This window comes from Cygnus olor, chromosome 8 (genome assembly GCF_009769625.2).
Source record: "Cygnus olor isolate bCygOlo1 chromosome 8, bCygOlo1.pri.v2, whole genome shotgun sequence".
Taxonomy (NCBI): domain Eukaryota; kingdom Metazoa; phylum Chordata; class Aves; order Anseriformes; family Anatidae; genus Cygnus; species Cygnus olor.
The window spans coordinates 26,760,833-26,786,675 of record NC_049176.1 but is presented as its reverse complement, the minus strand read 5'-3'; the positions used below and the strand labels follow the sequence as shown (position 1 = coordinate 26,786,675).

The 25,843-nt window shown below is 40.4% G+C and overlaps 1 protein-coding gene across 5 annotated transcripts; it reads right to left on the bottom strand.

Annotated features, from left to right (window-relative positions):
• Window positions 1–273: 273 nt before the first annotated feature.
• PODN (podocan) lies at window positions 274–25,843 on the bottom strand. 5 transcript variants are annotated; one of them, XM_040565452.1, is made up of 12 exons: window positions 25,564–25,841; window positions 24,554–24,746; window positions 21,940–22,184; window positions 20,103–20,196; window positions 18,466–18,530; window positions 14,303–14,412; window positions 12,096–12,252; window positions 10,093–10,208; window positions 7,512–8,169; window positions 4,677–4,825; window positions 2,335–2,535; window positions 274–959 (listed from the first exon to the last, which is right to left on the bottom strand). In XM_040565452.1, the coding sequence occupies exons 2-11, from the start codon at window positions 24,588–24,590 to the stop codon at window positions 2,373–2,375; spliced, it is 1,794 nt and encodes a 597-aa protein (XP_040421386.1). In that variant the 5' UTR covers window positions 24,591–24,746; window positions 25,564–25,841; the 3' UTR covers window positions 274–959; window positions 2,335–2,372. The 5 variants fall into 5 exon arrangements, with proteins under 5 accessions (XP_040421386.1, XP_040421387.1, XP_040421389.1 ...); XM_040565453.1 differs by having other exon boundaries at window positions 24,554–24,741; XM_040565455.1 differs by having other exon boundaries at window positions 24,554–24,679.

The following is a 25,843-nucleotide window of genomic DNA, read 5'->3' as shown; positions in this document are numbered from 1 at the left end:
AGAGAGTATGACAGCAGGTACTGTCTCAAGACTTGAACTAAACAAAGAAATTTCTGTTGACGCTTAACAGTTTCTTCTTAAGACACCCCCACACTCACTTATCTCTTTTGCTTCATTAGTCTCACTTCTAGCTCTTAATGTAAATGATATACTATATATGAAAAATTCTACCACATATATCATACTGCATACCACTACTCAGTCTTCTGGACATATCTTCCAAGACATTCACACAACTGCCACGTGGACAAATAACAGCAAGACACAAACTATACCAAACCTCTGGAAGGTAGACATAGCTTTTTTTATATATATTCACAAGAGCAATTGTTTTATTTTAAAACCTTTCTAAAACAGGCATATACTGCAGGCTTTGGCAGTAGAGATAAAATATTTTGGGATCCAGCCTTAATTTGTTTTTCTCATCCAAATATACACATTGTTCTAACAGAGGAATAGTTTAATCCAGACATATTACTGCTGCTTGATGACCCAAATGCCTCATATACTGCTCCACACATTAAACTACTGCAAATATTCATCTTGCCTGATCAACAACAGCTTCTTTGGGGTGGCAGAAAAGAAAAGAAGCATATACATGGTTCACTTAAAATGCGGTGACAAAAACAGCATTTGAAGGCATGTGTTCAAAACAGTCCCATATTGTTATTACAGATGGAAACAGTGAAGGAAGAAAAACAGAAGAAACAAAAGCCAGCTTTTGTGAGTTCCAGAGCAATCCCTTATGATCCTGGGTCTTGTATAAGGTGATTTGGAAGCTTTGGAAAGGCATTCAGGGTCTCTCCCTGAATAAGGCACTGTAACACACTGTCTTCCATAAGCCTGGCCCAGTGCCATAACAGTTTCTGCGTAATTCATTGCACGTTTTGCTAAGTGTTCTCTATATATCTATATAGATATATACACATAGACATATATGTAATTTTCCATATGCTTTCCTGCAAAACATCAGAAAAACAAAATAAGTTACATAACAGAATACAGAATAGGCTAAATTTAGTGCCTGCTGACAAGTTGCACATGCCCCAATCCAAACCAGCAATGTGCTGATAAAGAAGTTATATATACTCTTAAGTTTTTAAACATAATTATTTCTTTTCCCACAAAGATTTGACACAGCCTAGCCTGGAGGTCTAATGTTTAACTTTCCAAGTAACTTCTGTCCTTTCCAACCTCCTTCATCTTTTCAGTGAATTAGCACTATTCCTAGCAATTCCTTGTGCCATTTCCCATGACAAAATGTGATCTGGGGCAAAACTAAACATTTCTTTCAAAGTCTTGGAGTTTAGCTCTCCAAAAGTAGAGGGCAGTATGTTGAACCTCATCATCCCTTTTGAATATAAAAGGCTTAAGATATGCATAAAGCAGATCCATATTCTTATGGAAAAAATACATACTTTTAAAATATAATTTTCCCTCCATCTTTTCCTCTGCATTTTAAAAGAAAAGAGGTTCAAGTGGCTGGTCAGATTGGTTATGGAATGCTGAGATCTTAGTATCACCAGTCTGGAATCCAAGTCAGCCGCAATCATGACTTGTAACTGGCAAGAGGCTTTTCAATGAATCTTGGTGAAATGAGCAATGAACCCTTGTCAAGATTTATCGGTAGCAAAAGCATAGGTTGTTCTAAGATCTTAGGCATGGCTAACCTGGACCAAGAATTAATCCAGTCCTTCATAACATTTCCAAAAGTGACCTGAAGTGGATATTCTTTCCATAGGAAATATTCCAAGTACAGTATTATCTTCCAACCCACTTCAGTGGTCAGTGACTTACAGATTGCCTGAGACAGAGGTTGCATCTTAATGCCATGTTTACAAGGTAGTGCTGGGACTACCTCCCTTTAATTTATCCATTTTTTTTTAATCCACTTTCAGCCCACATGGTCTTCTGCATCAGTAAACTTTGGAGTTTGTTCTTCGTTTTCCCTTTGAACTAGTTACTTAAAAATATCATGAAATACCTTTCTTAAAAAAAAAAAAAAAACCAGAACTGGTGAATAATGACCTCCATATTTATCTACTGTCTCTGCTGTGGCTCTAAGCCAGAGGCACTATGAAAAGTCCACTGCCTCTGATAAAGTAAAGGCGTATACTGACTGTTTCAATTTAAAAAAAAAAAAAAAGTATTTTCAATCTTTTTTTAATTCTGCAATTCCTGGTCATGTTTTAGCAAAAGTCTTTGAATCTAGGGCTCAGTCATCTACTTGTTATGTTTCAATCATACTTGTAATTGGAATTATTTACAGAGAGGAAATATTTACTGAGAGTGCAGGAACTGCACTCTCTGATTTAACTAAACTTCAGTTGTTACCTCCAACATGATGTTCTTGTGTGAGTTCACATTTTATCTCAGTTTTCTTCCTCTTCCTCATCTTCCATTTCCTCTTCTGAGTCATCCTTATTCTTTGAAGTGTTGCTGAATTCAAGGTTGCCTTCAATATCCAGTACTTGTAAGTACTTTAGGCTTTGGAAGAGACTCTCCTTCAGTGCTCCAACTGCAATCTTATTAAACCTTTAAACAAACAAACAAAAAGACCTTCCTGTTAAAATAAGCCCATTTTTATATCCAACACAGAAATGAAAGGAGACTACGAGAAAATCTTTCTGCAGAGTTACTCTGACTTTACTCTGACCCACAACAGCACTTCAGAGATGCCAGTCCTTGTAAAGAAAGCAGAACTGCTAAAAATGCTGGCATTGATTTCTCCTCATGTAGAACTGAATTTTGAAATGAGGAATATGGAAAGATGATTATCCTTCAAGTGTCTGAACAGTGTACAAAGGTCCTGACTGACAATAAAAAGTTGAAGCTCAAAATCAATGTTCCCCCCTCCAGACCCCTCACTTTTTGTTTCCCCGCAACTCTGGACACATTAGGTTGCAGAGTACTGACTCCTCTGGCCATAAAAAGACAGGGAAAGCAGGTACAAATTAGCAAGCAGGCAAACAAAGTGACTGAACAAACCTTGCTGACAGCACTGCATATCTTTGCCAAGGACCCTGCAGGAAAATACTGGGAAACGTTAAGTATCTCCCACTGATTTATAGTTCACTGGTCACACTCTCAAAAAAACTCCTACTTTTCTCTACCCAGTCCCTGTTCCCTCCTCTGTAAAGGTATTCTGCAAGGAAAAAAAAATCATAATATTGAAATTCCTCCCCCACAAATTCTTTCTCTTGGCATTCTGCTTTCTCCTTCCCAGAGAGGAAAGGCATCTGCTCCATTGCCAACATTTCAAAGTGCAACTTGCTTTTCCACGAGATTCCATGTCATCCCTTGACAGTTTAATTCTTCTCCCACAATACATGAAATACTGGCACAAAGTATCCCTTTAGAAACATGGCAACATACAATAATTTTTCATGTTATTTTGGTTTCCAAGAATGTAAATAAACTAATATGAAGTTTCAGAACCCCTCACATTTCCTGCTTCGTTCCTTACTCTTGAATATGCTTAAAATTGTATTCTGTCTAATATTCCAGATGTATATTATTGTTTCACACTATTACATGGATTAATTGCCTCCCGTTAAGAAATAGAGCTTAATGTGGGTGGAGTTGCCTCCTAAATATGTCAGCAAAACTGTTCTGCAAATTTCTTTTCTCTCTTTATATAGAAATATAGAATGTGGTATTTGGTTTCTGGTTTGCATCCAAGCATTCACAAAAATCTCATAAATATGAGCAGCTGAATAGACAGACTGCTCTGATTTACACCAGACTTTTTAATTTTATTTGCTTGGTATGGAATCATTCATCCAAAAAGGTATGATTCAGAACTGTAGGGCAGTATTGTTGCATACAGACAAAACAAGGCCATATTTAATGTTGGCCAGCAGGCATTCTAGGCTTTTTGAACATGGGATCAGCTTAATCACATATTCTGTAGGGTTTTGTATTTTACTTCTAAGCGATATTTTCAATAATGTTTTGTTACATTAAAATTGAATATATTACTATGCCAGATTCAGGCTTCACTTCTTATGGTATAAATCCTTAATAACTCTGCTTAAATCAGCTACTTCACTGTGACTTTACATTATGTGTAACAAAGGTCAGTATCTGCCACCCGTAAAACACAATTTAATAAACAAGGTCCTCATCCAAATGACAGAGTAAGAAAAAAAAATAAACAGAAAACAGAAAAGCTTTCTAAACTTAGTTACATAACTGCCACATTTGTGACAGTTGAGTATGTTGTCATCTGTTTCTAACAGAACTATCAAAGAAATGTGCACGTCAAGATTAGTCATAGAAGCCCCATGACAGTTTTTTTTTTTTTTTATACAGTACCAAAATCCAGGGCTAACAGACAAAGGCAATGCTGAAGTCCTATAACTGGACTGTAAACTTTTAGATTACAGCTAAATATTGGAATACGACGTAGTGTTTGTTGTTAAATATTAATTTCCCAGAATTTCTAAGGTGCCTAATCCATTCTAATAAGGCACACACAATGTCTCTAAAGAGAAAAAGCATATTATGTGTATCCATGTCTTTTCTGAGCAGATGAACATAGCTTCATCACATTTTTACAAAACAAAGATGCTTATTTAGAAAGTTAAGATTTTAAATACTTTCTAAAAACTAAGCAATTGTAAAGTGGATAAAGAAGAAAAACCTTGCATGTTGAAGTAGAAACTTGACCCTACCTGAGGTAAATTCCCTTTATTTTGGGTGTGGATTCAAAAGCATTCTCTGAAATGGTTGTGATCTTGTTGTTCTGAAGGTACAAATATTCTAGAGATTCTGGCAGGCCTGATGGGATAGAAAGCAGCTGGTTGCCAGCCATGTCTAGTGACTGCAAGGAAGAGACAACAAGGGGTTAAATAAATAATTGAATGTAAATATTAGCAGCACTTCACTGTTAAGTGAGCTTAACAACAAATGAGCTTTTAAAGGTTGGCTGTATAAACACACACCCCTCTCCTTTAAAATGTTATCTACTGCTTTTATGTGCATATATACATACATACATAAGGATATAATGCATGCATATGTGCATTTACTAAAAACTTAATATGGTAGTAGCACAGAAATAAGATGTTTAAGCAAAGCTTATCCAGGATTTGGGTTTGAAATTCATCTGGAAGCAAGCTTTGTTTTTCAGATGGTACTTTGGTGAGTCTGCTTCAGCACCTTTCCCTGGTGAGGTCAGGAAAACAACAAATGCTGTGTGTAGAGTGGAAATTGTAAATTGTCAGCCATGCACAAAAATTGAGTTTGATTTCTTGGTGGAAAACTGAAGTGATATTGACTGTAGCATAAACTGATTTAATCTACTTCTAATTCTCATCAAGGTAAGCACGGCTGTGACAATTCTGCTTTCTTGCATTACTATTTAACATCATGATTTCACATGCCATGTTGTTTTGTTACACAGTTGAACATTCCTTATGTCTGTCCCCACGCTTTAGCCCATGACTATTACAGTGAATTAAAACAGATTGGGTTTCAGATATGCTTGAGAATATTCCTTGGAAGCTGTTATTGCAAGTGCTTCACTAGCTAAGGTTACATTAGATAAATTTACACATAAAAACAGCTGAAAATATTCTCACATAGATCAATGAACAAAGACATTCAGGACTAAAGTCCATGATACTTTCTTAGATGAGTTTAAGCAAGGAAATGGATCAAAATAAGTGTTTTGTTATCCTGTATTGTACCATTTTCATAGCACCAAGCCAACATACTAGTTATGCATTTTTCAGAGTTACAGTTCTGCGGATGATTGTCATGATTTCGGTGTTTTTATTCTCCACATAATCCCAGTCTGGCAAACAGTTATGCAAATACCTAGCTTTGCAATTGCAAATAGATAGTCTTCAGTGATTTCCATGGAAACAGTGTGGACTGCACTGTATGCTAAGTACTTGCACAACCAGGATCTTATGCGATTGTTATCTGTCCAATCTCCAGTGCACTAACTCATTGACCAATTGCAGAGTTAAGCCCTTAATATTACAAAATCAGATTCATATATACTATCATGGAAATATCTAACAAGTAGTAAGACTGTTTAAGAAAAAGCCACAGCCAAAAATGACCATTAGTCTAACAGAATATTAAGTGTGCGCTACTACCTTAACCTTGTTTAAAATGAACAGCGTTTACTGTGGGGTATGTACAGTTGAAGGGCCCGTGTTTGATTCAGCAATGCATTACTCTGGCTTGACAGTCACTACAGGGGAGTGACTGCAACATAAAAGTAACATGAAACTGCAATGAATCAGGCCTTTCAAGAAAGCCAAACTTGAAATTTTGTAGTTCCAACCAGTAGCTATAGCTGCCTAATGAGTCTCATGACCGATTTTTGTTTGGGGGATTAAAAAAAAGGCAGGTGACAATGGCTACATTTCATCAAGCTACTGCAGTGAAACATTACCAGGATCTGTAATTCTCATCACCAGCTTCCTTCCAAACTACATTCCATCTCAGATATATTTGCACACACGCATGCACACACACATCACCGAGGCACCAAACAAATGCAAAATGTATCACTAACATCACCAACCAAATCTATGGCTGATGCAAACCAACAGCGCTACAGATACTGTTCCCGCCTTGCTGATTTACATTACCTGAAAATCATGCTCATTTATTTCCAGAGACATCAGAAAGAGCAATGTTCACACAGATAAATGCCTGGAATGTCTGAAAACACAAAGGGGACCAGCAGGACACATACTCCACATTCTTTATCCCTGCTCTGCTGTCAAATGTACAAAGTTTGCTTGTACAGTGACCTAACCATGTGCACCCTAGATGGCTGCCATATGACATAGGTAATACCTCTTACTGCAGGACACAGGCTGCTGCCTAAAAGGAAATGCAGACAAATCCTTCAGCCAGTGTAACAATTTTGAAAGGTCATTTTCCACAGCACAAATCTGATTGTTTCTGCCTGCCTTATGGTTTGTGTTTAACTTTCTCCAACAATTAAGCAAATGACAAGACTGCTGATTGAATCCAGACCTCCTAACTGCTATCCAGGTGCCTTAGCCAGCTGAGCTGCTAAATCCTGCAGCTTGGCCTGTCTGACTATAAGCTGATGTGGGGGCTTTGAGAATTAAGAGTGTTTTTGTTTATGCATTCCTTCCTCCTGCTCTCTCTTCAGTGCTGATTTTAGATCTTTTGGGATACAAGCTATTTGAAACACAGTTTCAGTTTTAATGACAACATTTGTTAATGTTTAGCTGGAAATACAGGACACCATTAGGGTTCAGAAACAAAAATGTCTTCACATTTCCCAGAATTAGCAGTACATGGTGGACCACCATTTTGGTCAGCAGTGGGAGGTACTCACCTCTGGCACAACAGCACACCATTTTACTGCTAGAAACAGAGCATGCAGCACTTACAATGCAAGCCCAAAACACGAGCACCAAGCAAATCTAGTACTGGTGCTACATAAATTGGCTTAGGCAGACAGATGAGGACATCAGCATTACTAACACAATTAGAGAAGGTGATGTTTCTACCTGGAGACTGCTGAGTTCTCTCCATGCTCTTGAATAAATGGAATTGACTTTCAGTTTATTGTTGCTCAAATACAGTTCCCGCAGTTTTGTCATCCCAGACAAAGTCCCTTTGGGGATGATGCTTATCTCATTTTCCTTCAGTTTCAGAATCTGCAAGTTCTTTGGGAAGCCAAAAGGCACTGTGTTGAGATGATTTCCAGAAAGATCCAAGGACTTTAGTTGCCTCAATTTACGGAAGGCCTCCCGATGGATCTGGGGGCTTTTGAGCTTATTGTAGCTCAGGTTCAGCTCTTCAAGGAAGTAAGTGGTAGCGAAGTCATTCCTGTTAATCTCAGAGATCTGGTTATGAAGGATCATAAGTGTTTTCACTCGTCGGGGCAGACCACTGGGAATCCGTTCCAGCATGTTGTTGTACAGGTGGACAGTGTGCAGTTTCTTTAAGCCCTGGAAGGCTAGTGGGTGAATACCTCGGGCTTTTAATTTGTTATTGTGGAGCAGAAGGTACTCAAGGTTCTTAATTTGGGTCAAGACATCTCTGCCAATCACCTTAATTGCATTCTTTTCCAGGTGAAGGAGGACGATGTTTCGAGGTAAACCACTTGGGATTTGTGAGAGATTATTGCTGGACAAATCCAGATATTCAAGACTAGACAGTTTCCTTGGGAAAGCAGGAAAGAAAACACTCTCTGTTTAGATTCTGCAAGGTGAAATGATAATCAACTTCCCCTAGGATTTTACAATCTCTACAGTCTTGCCCTGGCACAGCTCCTGTTACTGCCCTTTTTTGTCTCACAAAATGACTGATGCGGACAGCAAAACAGGGAGCTCCCACACTGCCATTAAGGACTAGGCACTGCCATTGCTCCCTGGCCACACTAGCAAGAGAACCTGCTAGACTACACAAACACCCAAACCCTGCCACCTGGATGAGACGTGAGATCAGTTTTGCAGTCTAATGTTCTCTCATTTGCCAGTACAAATAGCAATGTGAACAATTCCAGTTCATCACAAAAAAGCTGCAATGGGATCACCATTAAAACATAATTTAGCTCTCAATTTCACAGAAACGTAGTCCAAGTAAGAGTATTTTTGTCTCTGAAATTGTATATTTAAACTGAAAAGCAAGCCTGCTTTTAAGATGATGAAATATTACTCTTATGGAAAGTAGAAATGCTAATTCAGTGTCCTAGACTAAGATACTGAACTTCTCCTGACCCTCCAGCATTATGGAAGTGAGTCAGGGCTAGATCTGCTTTGTGTAAGCTACTGAATCTGGATTCCATGGACTCAGTTGAAGCTAAAATAAATCCTCAGACCAGCCACTTACACCAACTGGATGTGGATCAGTGGTATTATATGCCAGGACTGAGGAGCTCCTGCGAAGAGACTGATCTGCATGGCACTACATAACCCACTGCAGATGACTAGAAAGTTTTCAGGAAATACAAGAACTAATGCATTACAGACATTACTCACTGGTTACTACGCTGTTGCTCAGAGCTATCCAAGTATGTTCTGAATGAACAAATATACTTTCTGGGTAAAGCACTTCACTGCTGCAAGTTGTAATGCCTCCCCAGTTGGGTACATCTCCAATAGGATTATGCTGTGCTGTACAGTTAATATCACAACAGCAAAGTAATATCCACCCCCTCTGCTGACTGTGACTGGTGCCTTAGCTGTAGCCGCTGTACTCTGTTCATTGAAATCTTAACAGAAATGGTATGTCCAACATTACCTGGAGGGCGACACAACAGAGCTAAAGTAAAACACTACAAAAGGTTTCTGGGAGTAGGATGTGGAAAAGGTAAGAAATTTTTCATTGCTGGAGATCAGAAAAGTTTACAGAACTCACACCAAGTTATAGGCAGGCCTGGATTTTCAGGTAAAAGAAGGGCAGCACTCAGTGCAAACAGAGACAAAGGTTAATATTTTGAAGCGCTAAGTCCCAGGCTAAATTTAGGACAGCCAAAGGCTTTTTCAGTTGCACCAGTTTCTAGAAAAGCTTTTGCAGCCATCTGGCTATTGAGCAGCACCATTGCATCCCCTCTTACTCCAGCAGTCTCTCTGTCCTGGGGTACAGCTGTGCCAGATGAATTCACAACTGCATATCAGTGGCTGCTGCCTTCAGATCACAGAAACGAAAATGTGGCTTAGCAAAGATGAATGTCTGGCCTGAACTTCCAGTGAATTGCCCTGGAAACTGAGAAGTTTTGAGTAGCCTCACTTCTGATTTGTTTGGAAGAACAGAGACCAGCCTGCACCATCATTCTGGGTTGCCTGTTCTCAGAGGGAAGTTACCTTGCACGATTGGGTCTGTGGCCATCAGGAGCGGTGCAGTCTGATGTGCAGTGTTCTGTCTTTTGTATACAAGTACTCTGGAGTGTGAATTCACACCACTCACCACAATCTTTGCTTTTCAATGGCAGCATCTAAATCTACACCTTATCATCTAGAGCTAGCAGAGAAATGCATAACATAGTGCAGTTTTTAATAAATGTACTTTTAAGTCGATGGACTACTATACTAGAGGAGGCAGACAGACACGAACACAGGTGCAATCTACAGGTGTGATTCTCACCAGAAAGTTTCATTGTCCATTCCTTCATTAGTCAAGTAATTATTCTGTAAATACAGCTCCCGCAGGCCTGTAAGTTCACTGAAGGCTCCTTTGGGAATCTTCTCTAGCTTGTTGTTCTACAGTTAGCAGAAGCACATAGCACGTTATTTAGCATGAAACAAAATAAGACATTCAGGTTCTGCTCAGCTAATACCAGGTAAATAAATTAAATACCAGGCAGGCACAAGATGTTTCAGGGGATGTTATAATTCTGCCTAAGAAATAAATACAAATAATAGCTTAAAATATTACAACTTCTTTTTATTGTTTTCCTATGGAATTTTTAGGTTGAGTTAGAATTTGGCACCCAGGGAGAACTTTATTTTGCATTCATAGTCCCTGCACCTATGTGAAAATCTACAATGTAATTTAGGCAACTAAAGCTTGGTTGGAAGCTGTGAACCAGATGTTCTTTTAGTATTCGACATTTGAAAAGGCACAGTTTCTGCAATGTAGATTCCAAAATAATTACTACTTCCAAAATAATTATTGCCTTAGTGTGGCTTTGGAGTAGCCAGCAGGCAGATATGAACAAAATATAAAACTAAATTCCATTTAGGAATTCCGTACAGGTACTGTAGGAATTATAAAAGGATATATAAAACTCTGAAACTGAATGTTAAACTTCCTATCGTTAAGGTATACACAATAATGTGATTGGCAGGCTACACGAAATACATGTCCCAACTAATATAAAGTGGATACCACCACAGACTGATTCAGCTGGGTATCTCAATGAATAGTGAAAGAAAAAGAAAGACCTGTCACACCTACAGTACTTTTAATCAGTTTGGGCCCACTATTTGCTGTTTCCCATTTCTCACTGTCACATTTTTGTTTTTTCCCAATCAAAATATCAATAAATGTTACTATTGACAGGCAGTGCACTTGAAAACAAAATGCCTGTTTCTCTCTCCCACTTCTCTGCCCTTAACACAGTTGGTAATAGCAGGGAAGGATAAAAGTTCAGAGAGTCTTCAAAGTTGAGCCTTCTCTTGGGAGATAACAGTTACTTATAAACGCCAATAAAACCCAGGGGTTTAGTAACTCCACACTTTGCACAGAAATTCCAGAAATTTAAAGGATCAGACCCTTTGCCTTCTTCAAGCTACAGAAGCCCATTTTCTAGAAGACTTTAATGAGATTTAGCAGTGAAATCTTCAAGGGAAAAGAAAGCTGGGAGGCAACACAGAACTGCATAAGACCAGGGGCTGATAACAGACTTCAGTCTACACACGTCCAAGGAGCTGTCAACACGAGAAACAAACGGAACCAGGATTCCCCACCACTGCAGCTCTCCCATTGCTAACAAAGCTAAGAACTTTAGCACAGACATTATGAAGTGTTTTTATCAAAATCAGATGACATGGAATTAAAAGTGCTGGAGAGTAGATAATACCACAACTTCTGCTCTTACGCTATTGCTGGAGAAGTCGTAGCAGTGAAGAATCACTGATCCAAACTTTCACTGTGTTGACTGAATTGCCAGTTCAGTAGCAAACAAAAATCACTGATGATAGGGAACAGCAGTCTATGTGATAGGAATTAGCGAGCAAAGCCAACATCTAGGGTGTAAGCAGCTGTCAGGAAAAACACCATCATCAGTGGCAAACTCAACCAGGAAGCCAATTAGTGGATGGCCATGCAGAATGATCTACCTTCTTGTACTAGCAGGCATTAGTATGATTATACCCAACCAGGGTCCAACAGTGCTACCACATGGGCATTTGCCTTTCATTCTCCTGAAAACACTGAAAAGCAATTTTATCCCCTGTGAGCATTTTCATGTTTTGCAAAAACATGCGATTACTTACAAAAAAGTAAGCAGATAGCTACGAGACTTACAACGGGCCTGGGAATGTGTTCAAGTGAACTGAAATCACTTGGCTGTGCAGTTTGAATCCCATACAAACATAGTACTTTCGTCACAATTGTAAAGGAATATGGAAGCTTGGTGTCGTTACCTTTAAATGCAATTTGTATAAGGCTGGAGGGAGATTCTTTGGAACATATTTCAGGAAATTGCTGGACATTATGAGTATCTCCACGTTATCAGAGCCATTGAACATGCTATCAGGTAACCCAGCATCTGAAAGTTTGTTGTTATGAAGATACACAGATCTGTCCGAAGGAGAAAAAAAGATGAAGTTAAACAGATACTTAGACCTATGTTTGTTTCTTTTACCAAAAGAAAGCTGTTTAAAAATTTTATTTTTGTCTATTCTTCTTTCCTTGAGATAATTAGAGTTGTTTTCAAAACATGCCCTTTAATTTAGCAAGGCATATATGCTTAGTCCAAATACTCTCCGAAATGTAGGTCTATTTAAATTCCAAACCTGGATGTGAATATGAACTTCACAAGTAGCTTCACCTTCTTAACAAGTAACAGAATGCAAATCTGGGATTGCACAATGCTTTGAAATCTAAATTTCAGTTTTGTCATTTGGACCTAGCTTTGTACTTGGCTAAGAGGTACAAAACACATCAGCGTTGTGGCCTTACTCAAGAGGGTTAAAATGTGTATCTGTAAGAGTTTTGTTTTTTAATGACCCTTTGAAAGAAGGTTTCTTATTTTCCCTTTGCCCGTCTTGCTTTTAACCTTTAATATTCACCAAAGAGTTTCTCCAATCAGACTAAAAATAATTAAAAAAAAAGATTTAATCTTCCTTGCACAGGTTGTAATTCTCTATAAAGCAACTGAAGTTGTTATGAAGTTATGAAGTAACTATGAAGTTATGACTGGTTTAACTGCTAAATAAAATAATTTCACTTCTTTTTAACAAAAGAAATTACAGGACTTTACTGATCGCTATTACCCCTTCATTCCCTGTGTGTACCCTGAGATGCAGCAGGCAGCTGAAATCATGGAGCCAGGTTAAAGCTGCAAAAAAGAGCACAGTGTAAAAGTGGGCTAGGACTCTCTACCAGTTCCAGAGAACTTGGCAACATCTTTCTGAAAGGAAGGAAAGGCTCAGAATGGAAACACAATAGTGTAATCACAAACTCCAGGAGGTCCAGAGCCACATGAAAATACAGCTCACCCTTCATGGTCAGCTGTACTTTTAACTTACAAATATTTGCCTTTCTGAAAATGCTGTTTTCCAAATAATCAGTGTGAGACCATGAACTGTGCTGGGAGCAAATAAACCAACTGAAACAACTGAAATAGGATTTTATATCAGCAATTTCAGAAATCAATGAGTTATTACTCTGATTAAAATGAATGCTGTTGTGGGAGAGTTTGTAAAAATCACTTCAGAAGAAGTGCAAGTGTTTTAATATGAAATCAGAACATGACAGCTTATGTAACTCAAATTAGGAAGAACACGTATAAATCTTGCTTCTTTTATGACGAGATATTGCCAGAAATCAATGCCTGATTCTGCCTTTTTAGCTACCAAGAGCCTATGAGACTAAAGGCCTAATAAGTACAGAGTAGTTTCTGCTCTCAGTGAAATCAGAGGGAACTGAGAGTTCCTCAGTTCATCACACGACTGGGATCTTGGAGCTCAACTGGGTCAGCTATTATTAAGTGCTTCCAAATTGCTACCAAAGGAGCCTGAGATGTCTCTGCAGGATTTAGATACTGTAGTGTCCATATAAAGAGGTTACCCAAAAGGCCTTTGGAAAAGACTGTATCTCACAGGAGGTGTGTCTACACCCAGCTGAATTTGAGATGGACTAATGTGTTGCACTGGATCCAGCTGAGAAAATCACAACCTGAAACTAGCAGAGAGACCTCTGACACCAGAGGAAGGTAACTATGCTTAACTTCAACATAGCTGAGTTACACTCAACTGTATTGAGTACTGTACACCCAATGTGACTCTATTCTTTTTAATGGGTTATAAAAATCTGGCAATTTCTAACCATTAATCCCCATTTTGAGAAACTGAAACTGTTCCTTTTAAATTGTAACTGAAGCATAACCAAAATGGAGACAAATTAATTTTTATCTATGCAAAAGTGTCTGGCAGCTAGTAAAAGCCCTTGGAACGTATTTGTCTGAGAGGTTATTTGATCCTTCATGCTGAAATTAACAAGTAGTCAGCTTCTTTCAAAAAAGTATGAGCAGGCAATAAAATGGTTTAGCCAGATAGTGTCTTTAACTCACCAGCTACCTCAAAGCAGCGGCAGCACTCTATTCTTGTTTCACTTCCTGATCCCTTACCTCAAGTTTGGTTTCTGTCCAAATGTGAGTCCATATATCTTAGTGAGATAATTGGCTGCAAAATCTGCACTGATCAAGGTATTCGGGAGGAATTTTGGAGCCACTGTTAGCTGAAAAAGAAATAATTGGGGCAATTCCAGTTATATGCAACAAATGTTTTAACCAAGTATAAGGCCAGCAACAAAACACTTGCAAATTTATTTTCTCTGAACAGGCAAAAGTAAATGAAACAGAATGCAGATTGTATGAACAAAAACAAATTGTCCTCACTCACTAATCTCTCCAGGAAGGAGACAGACTTTTGCTCCAAGATATGTGAATATTTGTTTTGGTTGGAAGAATCCTGCCTCTTTTTGGTGGAAGAAGTCAAAAAGTTGTTATTCTGAAAGCAAATGCATTGCTTATTATTGTTCATAATTCCTCAGTCTGCTGTGCCAAAAAAATCCAACCCACCTCACACTGGCCTACTGTTTACTCCCAAATGAAAGTATGTTGGTTGGGAGAGGAAGTGTCACTTTGCGTGTTTGTTCCAGTACTGCATCCATTTATAATGATCTCTTCAACAAAGGACCCAGGTTCCCAAAGGGCAGGGATGTTTCCGAGTTCAATGATGAAATATCAAATGGAACTTCAAAGCAAAGACCTATTGTATGGCGATACTTTGTTCTGATGAAGTGATGCATCAGAAACCAAATACAGAAGGGTTCGTGTCTCCAAAAATTTTTAGTCAAAGAGAAGTAGGATTTGGTCCTGTCTGCTCTTGGCCTACTATTATTTTCACCAGTGGTATAAAAAAACACTAGGAATGTCTGTATCTGAACAAAATCTGGTGGAGTGAAGACTAATGATTTTAAAAGCTCAGTTTTACAGAACATTCAGGTAATACAATAGCTAGCTTCACAGAGTGGCTGGTAATTGCAGTCATTCATCTAGCAACCAAGAATACAGGTTGCGTTTTTCTAGGTTACAGGACAATTTTGTGGAAAAAATGAACCCTGCAGACTTATGCATCAAGATTAAGCCCTAGGAAACAAATTATCAACGTGATGCTGTGCTAGATATGATCCTTCAGTACATAAACAGAAGACTACTGAATTGCAGTAGGCATGTGCTACCACTGTGGTTACATATGTTAACTATAGTAGCAGTGAGACAACTGATAAAATATTTTCCGTACACTCTGAAGGAATCTTTTCTACGGAGACGCTGATTTTTTTGTCCTCTAAAGCTCTGAGATCAGGACTGAAAACTCTGGGCAATGGTAGAAATGTACCTTCTAGCTTGAAATTATTTGAATTTGTAAAGCTTCTTCCTCACAGCACTGTTATGTGAAAGAGCAATCGGTTGTTAATAATAGTGTAAGAACAGAAATATTTGGAAGATGAATAATGTATGAGACAACAGACACTTTACGGAAGAACTACTCCAACACTTATACTATGTATTTACCTGAAGTAAAACCTCTGTGCTAGCTTGTCAAGTGTGCATTGATGTACTATAGCCATGAACTTGTAACTTAACAGACTCAAGATAGTTGTATTTTTTTAAAAGGTAAAAGTACATTATATACTATTTCTTATCTTCACCTGTGCAATCCTTCAGCTGTCTTAAGTATTTAATGATCACAAACACAAGTGGAAAGATCTCTCAGTCCCTCCTATCTCTATGTACAGATAGTACCTAAGCAGTGGAAATAAGAGGCATTTTGTGTATTACCACAGTTGCCACAGCACTGCCCTTGACTTTATTGGTAGTCTCTCACCTCCTGACCTGGGAGATATGATCTCATGGAAGTGCATAAGGACACTCATCTCTGACTAGGAAGGTCTGGCAGAACTAAGTCTCTACCACAACACAATACTGAGATAACAGACACAGGAAATAAACTTAATCACTTTCATACACAGTGGCACATTAAAGCTTTTCTCCTGAAACACAGTCTGTTGGGTCATAACTTTCACACAAAACAAAGCGAATGTCTAAGATATGTGAAATTAAAAACATCAGAACCACAGGAAAGAGAAAGAGAAGTTTCATCCAAAAAGAGTTTTCACTTGCTAAGGACTTTGCTTTGGCATTTCAGCACTTAGTCATGAGGGTAATTGATCTCCATTGGTTGACTGCTTGAAGGATTACTGCTGGATTGTTGTAATTTAGCAAAATCAAAGGTGACTGAACAGCTTCATCTAGTGTATTGCCTAATAAGCAGCAATCTTCATTTCTGCAGCTGCAATTTTCTTGCAGCTTTACTTCCCATATGGCAGATAATGTTTCTCCACTATTAACAAATAGTTAACCAATGAACTTGGAAGGATGATACAAAAGTTATTATCAGTTTGAAACAAATTTTCTTGCTTATCACAGGCTTTGGTATAAACAGAAGTACTGGATCCAGGTGAATCCCATATCACTTTGGGAATACTTGGGTATAAACCTCTGTCACCAAAATCACCAATTTACAATAAATAATAATGGCAGCTCAGGACACAGTCTACAGTTTGATGGGAGAGACTTCAGTTATTAACAAGGCCTACTGTAGCTACTATGTAATTAATATATATCATGAGTGTGATGAAAAATTCTAAAGGAAACTACAGCAACCATTCTTTACTTAAAGTACTTTTTACTCATAAGCCATTGCAGGATTTTAGTCTATTACAATATTTTGTTTCTCCAACCATCTAGGCTCATTTAATGAAAGATAATACCTGGTGGGATCACAAGTGAAGATAAAGCATAAAAGATATTCCATAAAACAAGGAACAAACTACCAGCAAATCCCTGCTCTCCTCCAGACACCACAGTTACTTGATCTGCATCATTTCCCACTGCAGAGTGGATGCAGTTTGAAGCCAATCTGGTTTGTCCTGGCTTGTGATTTATAAAGAAATGTGTTATTTTTGTGGATCCACAACTTCTCACCATAACTAGTTCTGACATTCGCTGATGTTTGCATTTTCTTTTGGGATCCTTTTCTCTCTGCAGTAAAGCCAGAAAAACCAAACACTTTGTTTTGTCACACAGGGAAAACTGGAGTGCGAAGTTCTGGAATATTAGTCACAGTCTGGCTTGTTCCTTTTTATGGAGTTATTAACTGCCAAGATTGTTATATGGAAATGGTGCTTGAAAGAGAGAAAAGAACACAATGTTACTGTACTAAAGAATGGGTTCTATTTTCAATCACTCCACACAGAAATCCATGGAGTGATTCTGGAAATGTCTTGGCATGACTGAAACCTCAGTGTGGCCACATGTATATAAATGAAACATCAAAGGGTCACAGATTATAAGAGGATAATAAAAAATATATATACGGACACACATACAGATATGTAGAGAGAGAGAAAAGGAAAAAAGGGAAGGGTATTTGTAGACAAAAAAGCTCTGCCTGATTTTTAACTTATATTTTTTTCTGTGGCATCCCAGTTCTTTCTATAGCAAATATTTGTGGGGGATCACCAGAGAAAGAGAAAGCCATAATGGGAACCAGCATTAAGGGTGGTTATGGTGGTATTATAAGGGTATGTGAGTAGGCATTTCACTTCTTTGCCTTGGCAGGAAGGGAAATGTGCTTCTGTCATGACAATCAACTTGGATCCCCCAGACGGGATCTTTTCCATTAAAAAAGAAATTCAACTCCTACCACTGCAGCGAAAAGAATAAATTCATTACCTGTTCAGCTTCACTGTGTGCGGGTATCCTCCCCCCAACAAACCTATTGAGAATGGGGGTCTGAGAAAACTGGATGGCATTTTGCAGATCTTGACAGCTCATACACAAGTATTAGGATGCGTTTATTCACCGGTATTTCAACCCAGCCTCATCCGATTGAGATATGCAGCATTTTACACCATTCCCCCACAGCTTATTTGCATACAGGGGTAATTTATAGGTGCAGAGGCTCTCCATACCTCCCTACACACACACAAGGGAAAGCTTTCACCAACCGCACAAAGAAATAAGCATTCAAAATCTACCAGCATGTGTAGCCTCTAAGTTTTTCGGACTGGTTGTCTTGACCTTAAATGAACCTTCATTAGAATATCACTTTTGGACAATTTTACATCGATAGGATATCTATTTTATAAAGAATTGAGAACTTGCTTGTTTAACTTTCAGAACCCAATTAGAAAAGAACTCTGAAAGCCTTGTGAGCCTCTTACCTTATTGTTTGCCAGGTATAGGTAATTCAGGTTCTCCAGATGCTCAAATGCTTCCTCTGGCAGCCCTTAGGAACAGGAATAGCTCTGATCAGTAACACTGGCACCCTATTGCCTCTCTGACTGAAAATACCAGAGGGTGTTTTCCTCTCTCTCAGAGAATATTTTAACAGAAGATTTAGATATCGTTCATTGGCACTGATACAATCTGATTCAGACCTATTGTTGCTTTTTTATAAAAACCAAACCAAATCAAGCCAACACAGACTGTTAAGAACAATGGCAGACTGTTAAAAATTATAAGCATGCACGGTTGTGGCCCACCCTGCTGACAGGGGTCACGTACAGAGCTGGTGTAGACTTGCTGTACAGCTGATTATCAGTGCTTGCAGCAACCATGCTATCTGAGAAGTTTCTTTGGTAATTTTTTCATGAATCTGCAGATAACTTTTCTTGGCAGGACATAATCTGAGGTCATTTAATGATCAGATCAATCTGATCTATGACCATGAGGTTGCCAAAGTAACACCAGTAGCTGCATGTTGTAACTCTTCTCTTGTGCTGCTTCCCCACAATCCCATACAGCCATGCAGTAACCAGCTTAGAGTTGATCCAGCTCAGAGCTAATCGTCCTCCAATAATTTTTAATTTTCAGCTGAATCACTCCACATCCAGCTGATCACACAAGCACTACTGCAATCACAATGGAAAGGCTGCAAATAACACTTTGACCTGTCACTTAGAAAACTGAAAGTCAAAGGTGAAGCTATTTCCCATGTCAAAACTTATGTGAAACTTAGAGCTGCACTGAGGCTCGTGAAAGAAACATCACACCCAAAGGGTAGTAATATCAAGGTCTGAATCTATTAAGCAGTCGTCCTTGTGTTATGTAAGAGTGATATGTTTTGGATCCCATGCATAATGTGCCCACATTCTCAATAAAGGCTATTTGCTGTCATTGCAACAAGGATAGTAAGAAAATTCAGAGCAACTGAACAAACAAGTTAAGAAAAATTGCATCCTTTGTATTGCATATCCTACTGTCTTATTATTTCCTCCATTTTCTTCTACTTTCTTCACTAACCAGTTGTCAAGTTTCTCTAATAAACACTAGACTTAGCAAACAAAGCCTGCCTACAAAAATGAAAATGCTTTTAGAAGGGGAGAAGTTGCCTTATTTGCAATATATGTTATATGTATTTATATTTAATTCAACAAGGACTGAACTGGACTAAACTGCATTGACTGACTGAACTAAACAAGTGAATTAAGAAACGAGGTCAGTCAGAAGGAAATCATTCGGCATGTAGACATTTCTGGTTCTCAAGTGCATTGCATTGATGTGCCTGAGGGACTGGAGGGAGTTTCCTGGATGAGAAGATCTCACGCCACAGTACATAGTGCTGCTGCCAGGTCTCCTCCACTGGTTCAGTAAGGCTGCATTCTTATACACTGAGTATTATGTTTCAGATGATAAAGTGCCTCCACAATCTGTGTGATGGCTAAAGGAGTGATGCTTACAGCCAGCCACTGAGTTCATCACTCCTCATGGCTTCCGTATCAGCTGCCACTGGGCCCACTGCACAAGCTGGTGTTGCTGAGGCTCTATCTCTGTGCACTTCACGGCTCTTCCAGCTTACCTTTTGAAGTCAGCCTGTTGTTTTGCAAATTGAGAGTTTCTAGTCTGTGAAGACGAGCAAGCTCTTCTGGAAAGATTTCTTCTATCTGGTTATTCTAAGAAAATGGAGAGGATTAATCATCAGCAAAGTAAGCCAAGAAGGAGCCCAATAAAACCCAGACTACGAACTCCAGTAAAACTTGGAAATGAACCCACCATGTCAAATCACTGTCAACAGCCTTCTCTCCATAATGAGCCAAACTTGAATCTCAAAACCAAGACATCCAAACCCAGCAGCATTTGAAGGCCTGAAACAAGTTCTGTGTTCATCTCCATAAATATTCAGCTTATGGACTGGTAGCACACAGAGTGCAATCATGCCTGGCAAGGTTTATAATCCATCTGCCACAGCCAAACGTGTAGCTGCAGCAAAGCATTTGCTACAAGGTTGGCACTGTAGAGTTTCAGGTTTATTCTGTTATTTAAGTGTTGCTTTTAAAATGAAGAATTTTTGTCCCACTGCAAACTTGTCATGAGCAGGGAGAGTCAAATTGCGTTCAGTTTCACTGGTTTTACTGTCGGAAGCGACTGCCATCAGATTTTCATTAACAGGCTTACTAGCATTTAGGCCATTAATGAGTGATTCTAGCATTTTAGCATCTAGGGGACTAAAAAAGTCAAGGACCCACTGAGCTGGAAGCCAAGCTAATACACAGAAAGTGACAGCTGCTGCTTCAAAGTAGCTTCTCTGCTTTTGGCAGTAGAGGTGGGAGCCATGGCTAGCACATGCCTGGAACAGATCTGCTGAGGAAGGTGCCAGCTTACATTACGGTTTTTCTAACTACACAGCACTTGGATGGAAAGCTTTGAACAAAAACTGCATTTTAACCATTGATCAGAATTGGCAAACGGGAGCAGTAAACAACAAGCGATTGCTTAAGAGCCAAAGAAGCACTGTGGAGAAGTCTGGAACCATGACCACAGCTTGGAGAACGGCCACTGTGCTGCCACACACCAGCCCTGCTCATGTTCTGAGGTGTCAGAGCAAAGGCAGGGAAGGACGCCTGTCAAAATGCTGGTCATGGGGATCTCGGCACCTAACAGCAAAGCGTGTTGTGGACAGTCTAGGACAGGCTCCTACCTGAAGTTTGAATCTCCTATTGCATCCCCTTGTCTTGAAACGACATGAAGTCTCCATAGCGCGACCAATGACTGCAGTTGTGATGTTACAGCTTCCTGGGTAAAACAACCCCAAAATCTCCTCACTGAATTCACCCTGGCAAGCGCAGCACCAGCTCTCACCCCGTGTTGAGGCCATCCATCCCTCTGGTGCTGCTTCTAGGCCTGTGAGGGATGGTTTCAGCTGCACTTCAAGCACTCCTTCCTGCGTGCACATGCTGCAGGGAGGGGGCTTGAAGGAGACGGGACACTGGGAGCCACTGTTTGGCTCTGTGTTGGGACCAGTGTGCTGTGCTCACAATACTGTAATATGTTGAGCTGCCAGAGAATTTCTTATTAATGAAGCAGTTTAGTCCATACTTTTCGAAGACACCTCAGAATTGGAGGCCTTAGCCAGAAAAAAATATTACTTTGGACAAAAATACTTCTCTTGGAGCTGGGAAGAGAATAAGGAGGGAAAAAATCTGATCTTTTTTCCTCCTTTGATGCGTGGAGAGAGAATTAGGGTGAAATGTCCCCCTTGATTCTGGGAGACTGCCCAAGCCTTTCCAAAGGGCTGTGTTGAGCACCAGGTCACTGCTCTCTGAGCTGTGTGGGGCCAGAGAGCGGGGATCCTGCGAGGGCAGGAGGGTGCTTTGGCCCCGGCCCAGGAGCCGGGCGCTGAGGAGCCGGGCCCGTACCTGCAGCGAGAGGTGGTTGGTGAGCTCGGGCAGCAGCAGCGGGAACTCCTTCAGGTCGATGCCGCCGCAGTCCACGACGCCCTCCTGGGTGCAGCCGCAGTCCCGGGGGCAGCCGGGGGCCGGGGCCGGGGGGCGGTGCCGCCGCTCGGGGGAGCCCTCGGGGAAGTCGGCGGCGGCGGCGGCGGCGCAGCCCAGAGCCAGGAGCCCCAGCGCCAGCAGCGCCCGGCCGCCGGCCGGCATCGCCCCTGGAAGCCGAGAGAGGTCGGGGTCAGCCCCATGAGGCCTTCCCCGGGGGGTCCGGTCCCCCCGAAACCCCCCGTGGGTCCCCAGCTGCCGCCCCCCCGCCCGCCCACGTTATTTATTGCGTTTTTTTTTTTTTATATTGAGAAACGCCAGATGATCCCGGAGGTTTGTAGAGGAGGTTATGCAATGTTATTCGTGTGTAGCTGCTGGTCACGCCGGCCCAGGCAGCTCTGCACAGGGAAGCGAGAATCGATGTAAAGGAGGTGTGCTGGAAAACTGGCTCAGCCGCCAGGACGCCTCTCAGGGGCTGCTCTGGAGCATCGGCTAACAGGGCAACAAAACCTCCCCGCTACTGGAAACACAACGGGCTGCCTATGGGTTTTGGACGGTGCTGATCCGACCCTTAGAGGCCTGGCTAACGCTCAGCTTTTATCTTTCTGGCAGCAGGTTAGAATAATGCAAACAGAAGTTGGGTATCTACCAGATCAGCTAGCTGGCCCTCATCCAGCCCCCCCCATCTCGTTTGTTGCCCTGCTCAGATTTATACATAACAATTTGCGGTAACAGCCAGGGATGGCTTTTTTCTTTTTTTTTTTAATTAATTAATTTATTTTTCCCCCTTTCTACTATCCTTTGTATCCAACAGTGATGAGAAATTCTTATTTAGGCTGATCTTTTAAGGTCAACAAGCACGATGGATTCCTGACCTTGTGAAATAAATACTCCATCCACCCCTGCCACTCCAGGTTCCCCTGCATGAGAAACAAGAACCTCCCAGAGCCCGGCTGGCACCTGTCAGAGCGGCACGGCTCTGTTTGCATCCCTGGGATTTGCTGCTTTGCACCAGCTGAACTCGGGGGCTCTCGCAGACTTTGGGTGCTTGGGAAGCACTGGAGGGATCCTGCTCTGGGTCACAGTCATGATAATCTTAAATGATTTCTTTAAACATTGACTTACACTTGAAGAAATGGGAGAAGGGTGGCGCTAGAGGACAGAGCACTGGCCTGAGATATGGATGGGTTTGGTTTGGTCCTGGTCTTTGCTACCAACATGCTGGGTGATTTTAAGAATTTAACATTGTTTGCTTGATCCCTCTTCCCCCTGCTCCACTATTCCACAGCTTCCATTTCTATAAAAGCTGAATATAATGAAATTAATCTCCTTTATAAAGCATTCCAGAGATCAGATGGTGTTCCTTATATGGCAATATAGCTAGATATTAACAGTGAGATCAAAATTGGCCATATGAGTATGCCAACAAGGGATTAGTAAAATCCTTAGTATTTGGTGACCTAACCTCAGAAAATATTCCAGAAATCTTAGAGAAAATAATCTCAGAAAGTACAATAAATCAGATCTCTAACAAAGTTATTTTTTCCTATATATCAGCTTACTGTTACAGATATTTACAAACAAAACTGAAAAAAAAATTAAATACAGGTCAAAAGCAGCCCTGCTGTAACAATGCCAACACCATTTCGATAGCAGTTACCTCATGACTGGTATTGGGCTCTATATATTTGCAACATGTTGATTTTTCCATATCTATAGCAGAAATTATGTTAAAAAAATTAGCATGAAATACTGCATCTATTATCATACACTAAAATTTCCTAGACAGTCTCACCCTATTGTCATCAATAGATAAGATTCTGCTACGATGCCTTTGAAGGGCATGCTGCTCTGGTGCCACAGGGAGACACTCCAGATACAGAAACATCTGCTTGCATCTGGAGAACAGGCAGTAAAACCAGACATGAGTTTGATTTTCTTTTAGTTCAAAGAAAGCCTGAAGTAACTCACTCCTTTTAAATTCATTCCCATGGGCCTGATCCAACGCATTATTAAGAAATCTTGTTAAAGGGGTAGCTTGAAACCCACTAAAAAGAGCACTCTTCCCTCGCTGTCAGAGGGCTTTGGATCAGACTCTTCCACTCAGAGACTGAAGTTACACTGAAAACAAGTTCAGGGTTCTCTGTGGTTGCATCTTTCTGAGTTCAGACAGAAGCACCACGGATTTCTACACTTTGCTGCAGCATAGCCCCAGAGGCAGGGTGCTCCAAAAGGCACAGTCTCCAGAAGTAAACTGAAGTTTCAGGAGTTACTGTAGCTTTTCAACAATTCCAACTACCTCAAACAACAGCAGGCTCATGTTCAGAATATCTCATCTCTGCATCCGTTGTCTCCACACGCATTTCTTACAGGACACATGCACACTTGAAAAAACATCCTCTCCTTCAATATCAACAGGTTAAGTAAATTTGTAGCTTACATTTGATACCTATTCTGAAAGCTATAGCTGAAAGGCAGGCTGCTGGATGATGTCTGACAATCCAGCTTTTAAAAAAAAATAAAGTGCTGAGAAACTCACCTTTGCTGTCAGAGATCAGATGAATGGAGAAGAACATTTCTCTTGCCCCCACAGGCTCCCTCAGCTCATGCCATGTCAGTTACATGCACTGAGCTCAGAGCAAGTCTTCCCTTTCCAAGCCAGATCCTTTCCAGATGTGAGCAGCAGAATTAGAGAGAGTAATAGGCAACCCTCTACCAACGAGTTTCCTGCACTTTCCAACGAAATCAGAGAGGAATTTTCCAAAGTCACCATATGGGAAAATGTGAGTAGGAAAGAGGAAGCAGCTATAGTCCGAATATAAAGACCTGGGCAAGAAGCAATCTCTCATTGCTTTTTGTCAACACAGTTTGCGAGATCTTTGAGAGGTGCCAAAAGCAAGCATGCTGGAATTGACAGACGCAGAGGCGGTGTGTGCTTTAGCATTTCACTGCAGGACACTGGAGCCTCACTATCTGATACTAGATCTTTCATTTTAGCTGCATTCCACACAAAATCTGAATTCCAGGTGGGAATGTCCTCCCATTCCCTGGGGGCCTGTTTCAGATTAGCCAGGAACAGAGAGATCAACAGTTTTTCCTGTATTTCATCTTTTTCCCCTTTAACTCCCCCCCCCCTTTTTTTTTTTTAACACATTAACTGATCTTTAGGGACCAGGGATAGATAGGCTGTGAAATGACAAATGCCTTACAGGCAAAGTCACAACATTTGACATTAACACCCCATCTACTCAGTCTCTTCTATATTTTGTAAGCCCCATATTACAGCACTAAACACCAAAAAACTATCCCCCACCCCCTCAAACCTCTCCGGTCACATTTAGCCCAAAGTCTCACGTTTCCTATTTTTCCCCTCTTGGTAAAAAAGAGAGGAACATACTGTTTATAACACAGCATGCTCTAAGTGCAGCAATACTTCCAAGAAAGCAATACAGCTGTTTATCACTGGCAGCAGAGTTAGGTTTTGCGTTGTATCTTTTTTAATATAAAGCCACCTGTTTTGTGAATGCCCTGCAGCATGCTGTACAGTACCTTCACAAAATCCGCAGAGGAGCTCTCCTCACCAAGAACACGACCTTCTTGCTGTATTCCTCCCCTTACCCCCCCAAAAAAAAATCCCCACACCGATTCTTTCCTCTCGACTCCAGCTGAACTGAAGTCTAAAGCAATTAAGTTATTTCCTCCCTCTCTTCTTCCAGGCTCATATCAACTGGAACTGATCCCCGTCTGTGCCACGTGTAAGTTTCAAAAGTTATTGTGGGAAGTGTGTTTCTACTGAAACAAAAATAAAAACAAAGCAAAGCTGGCTGCT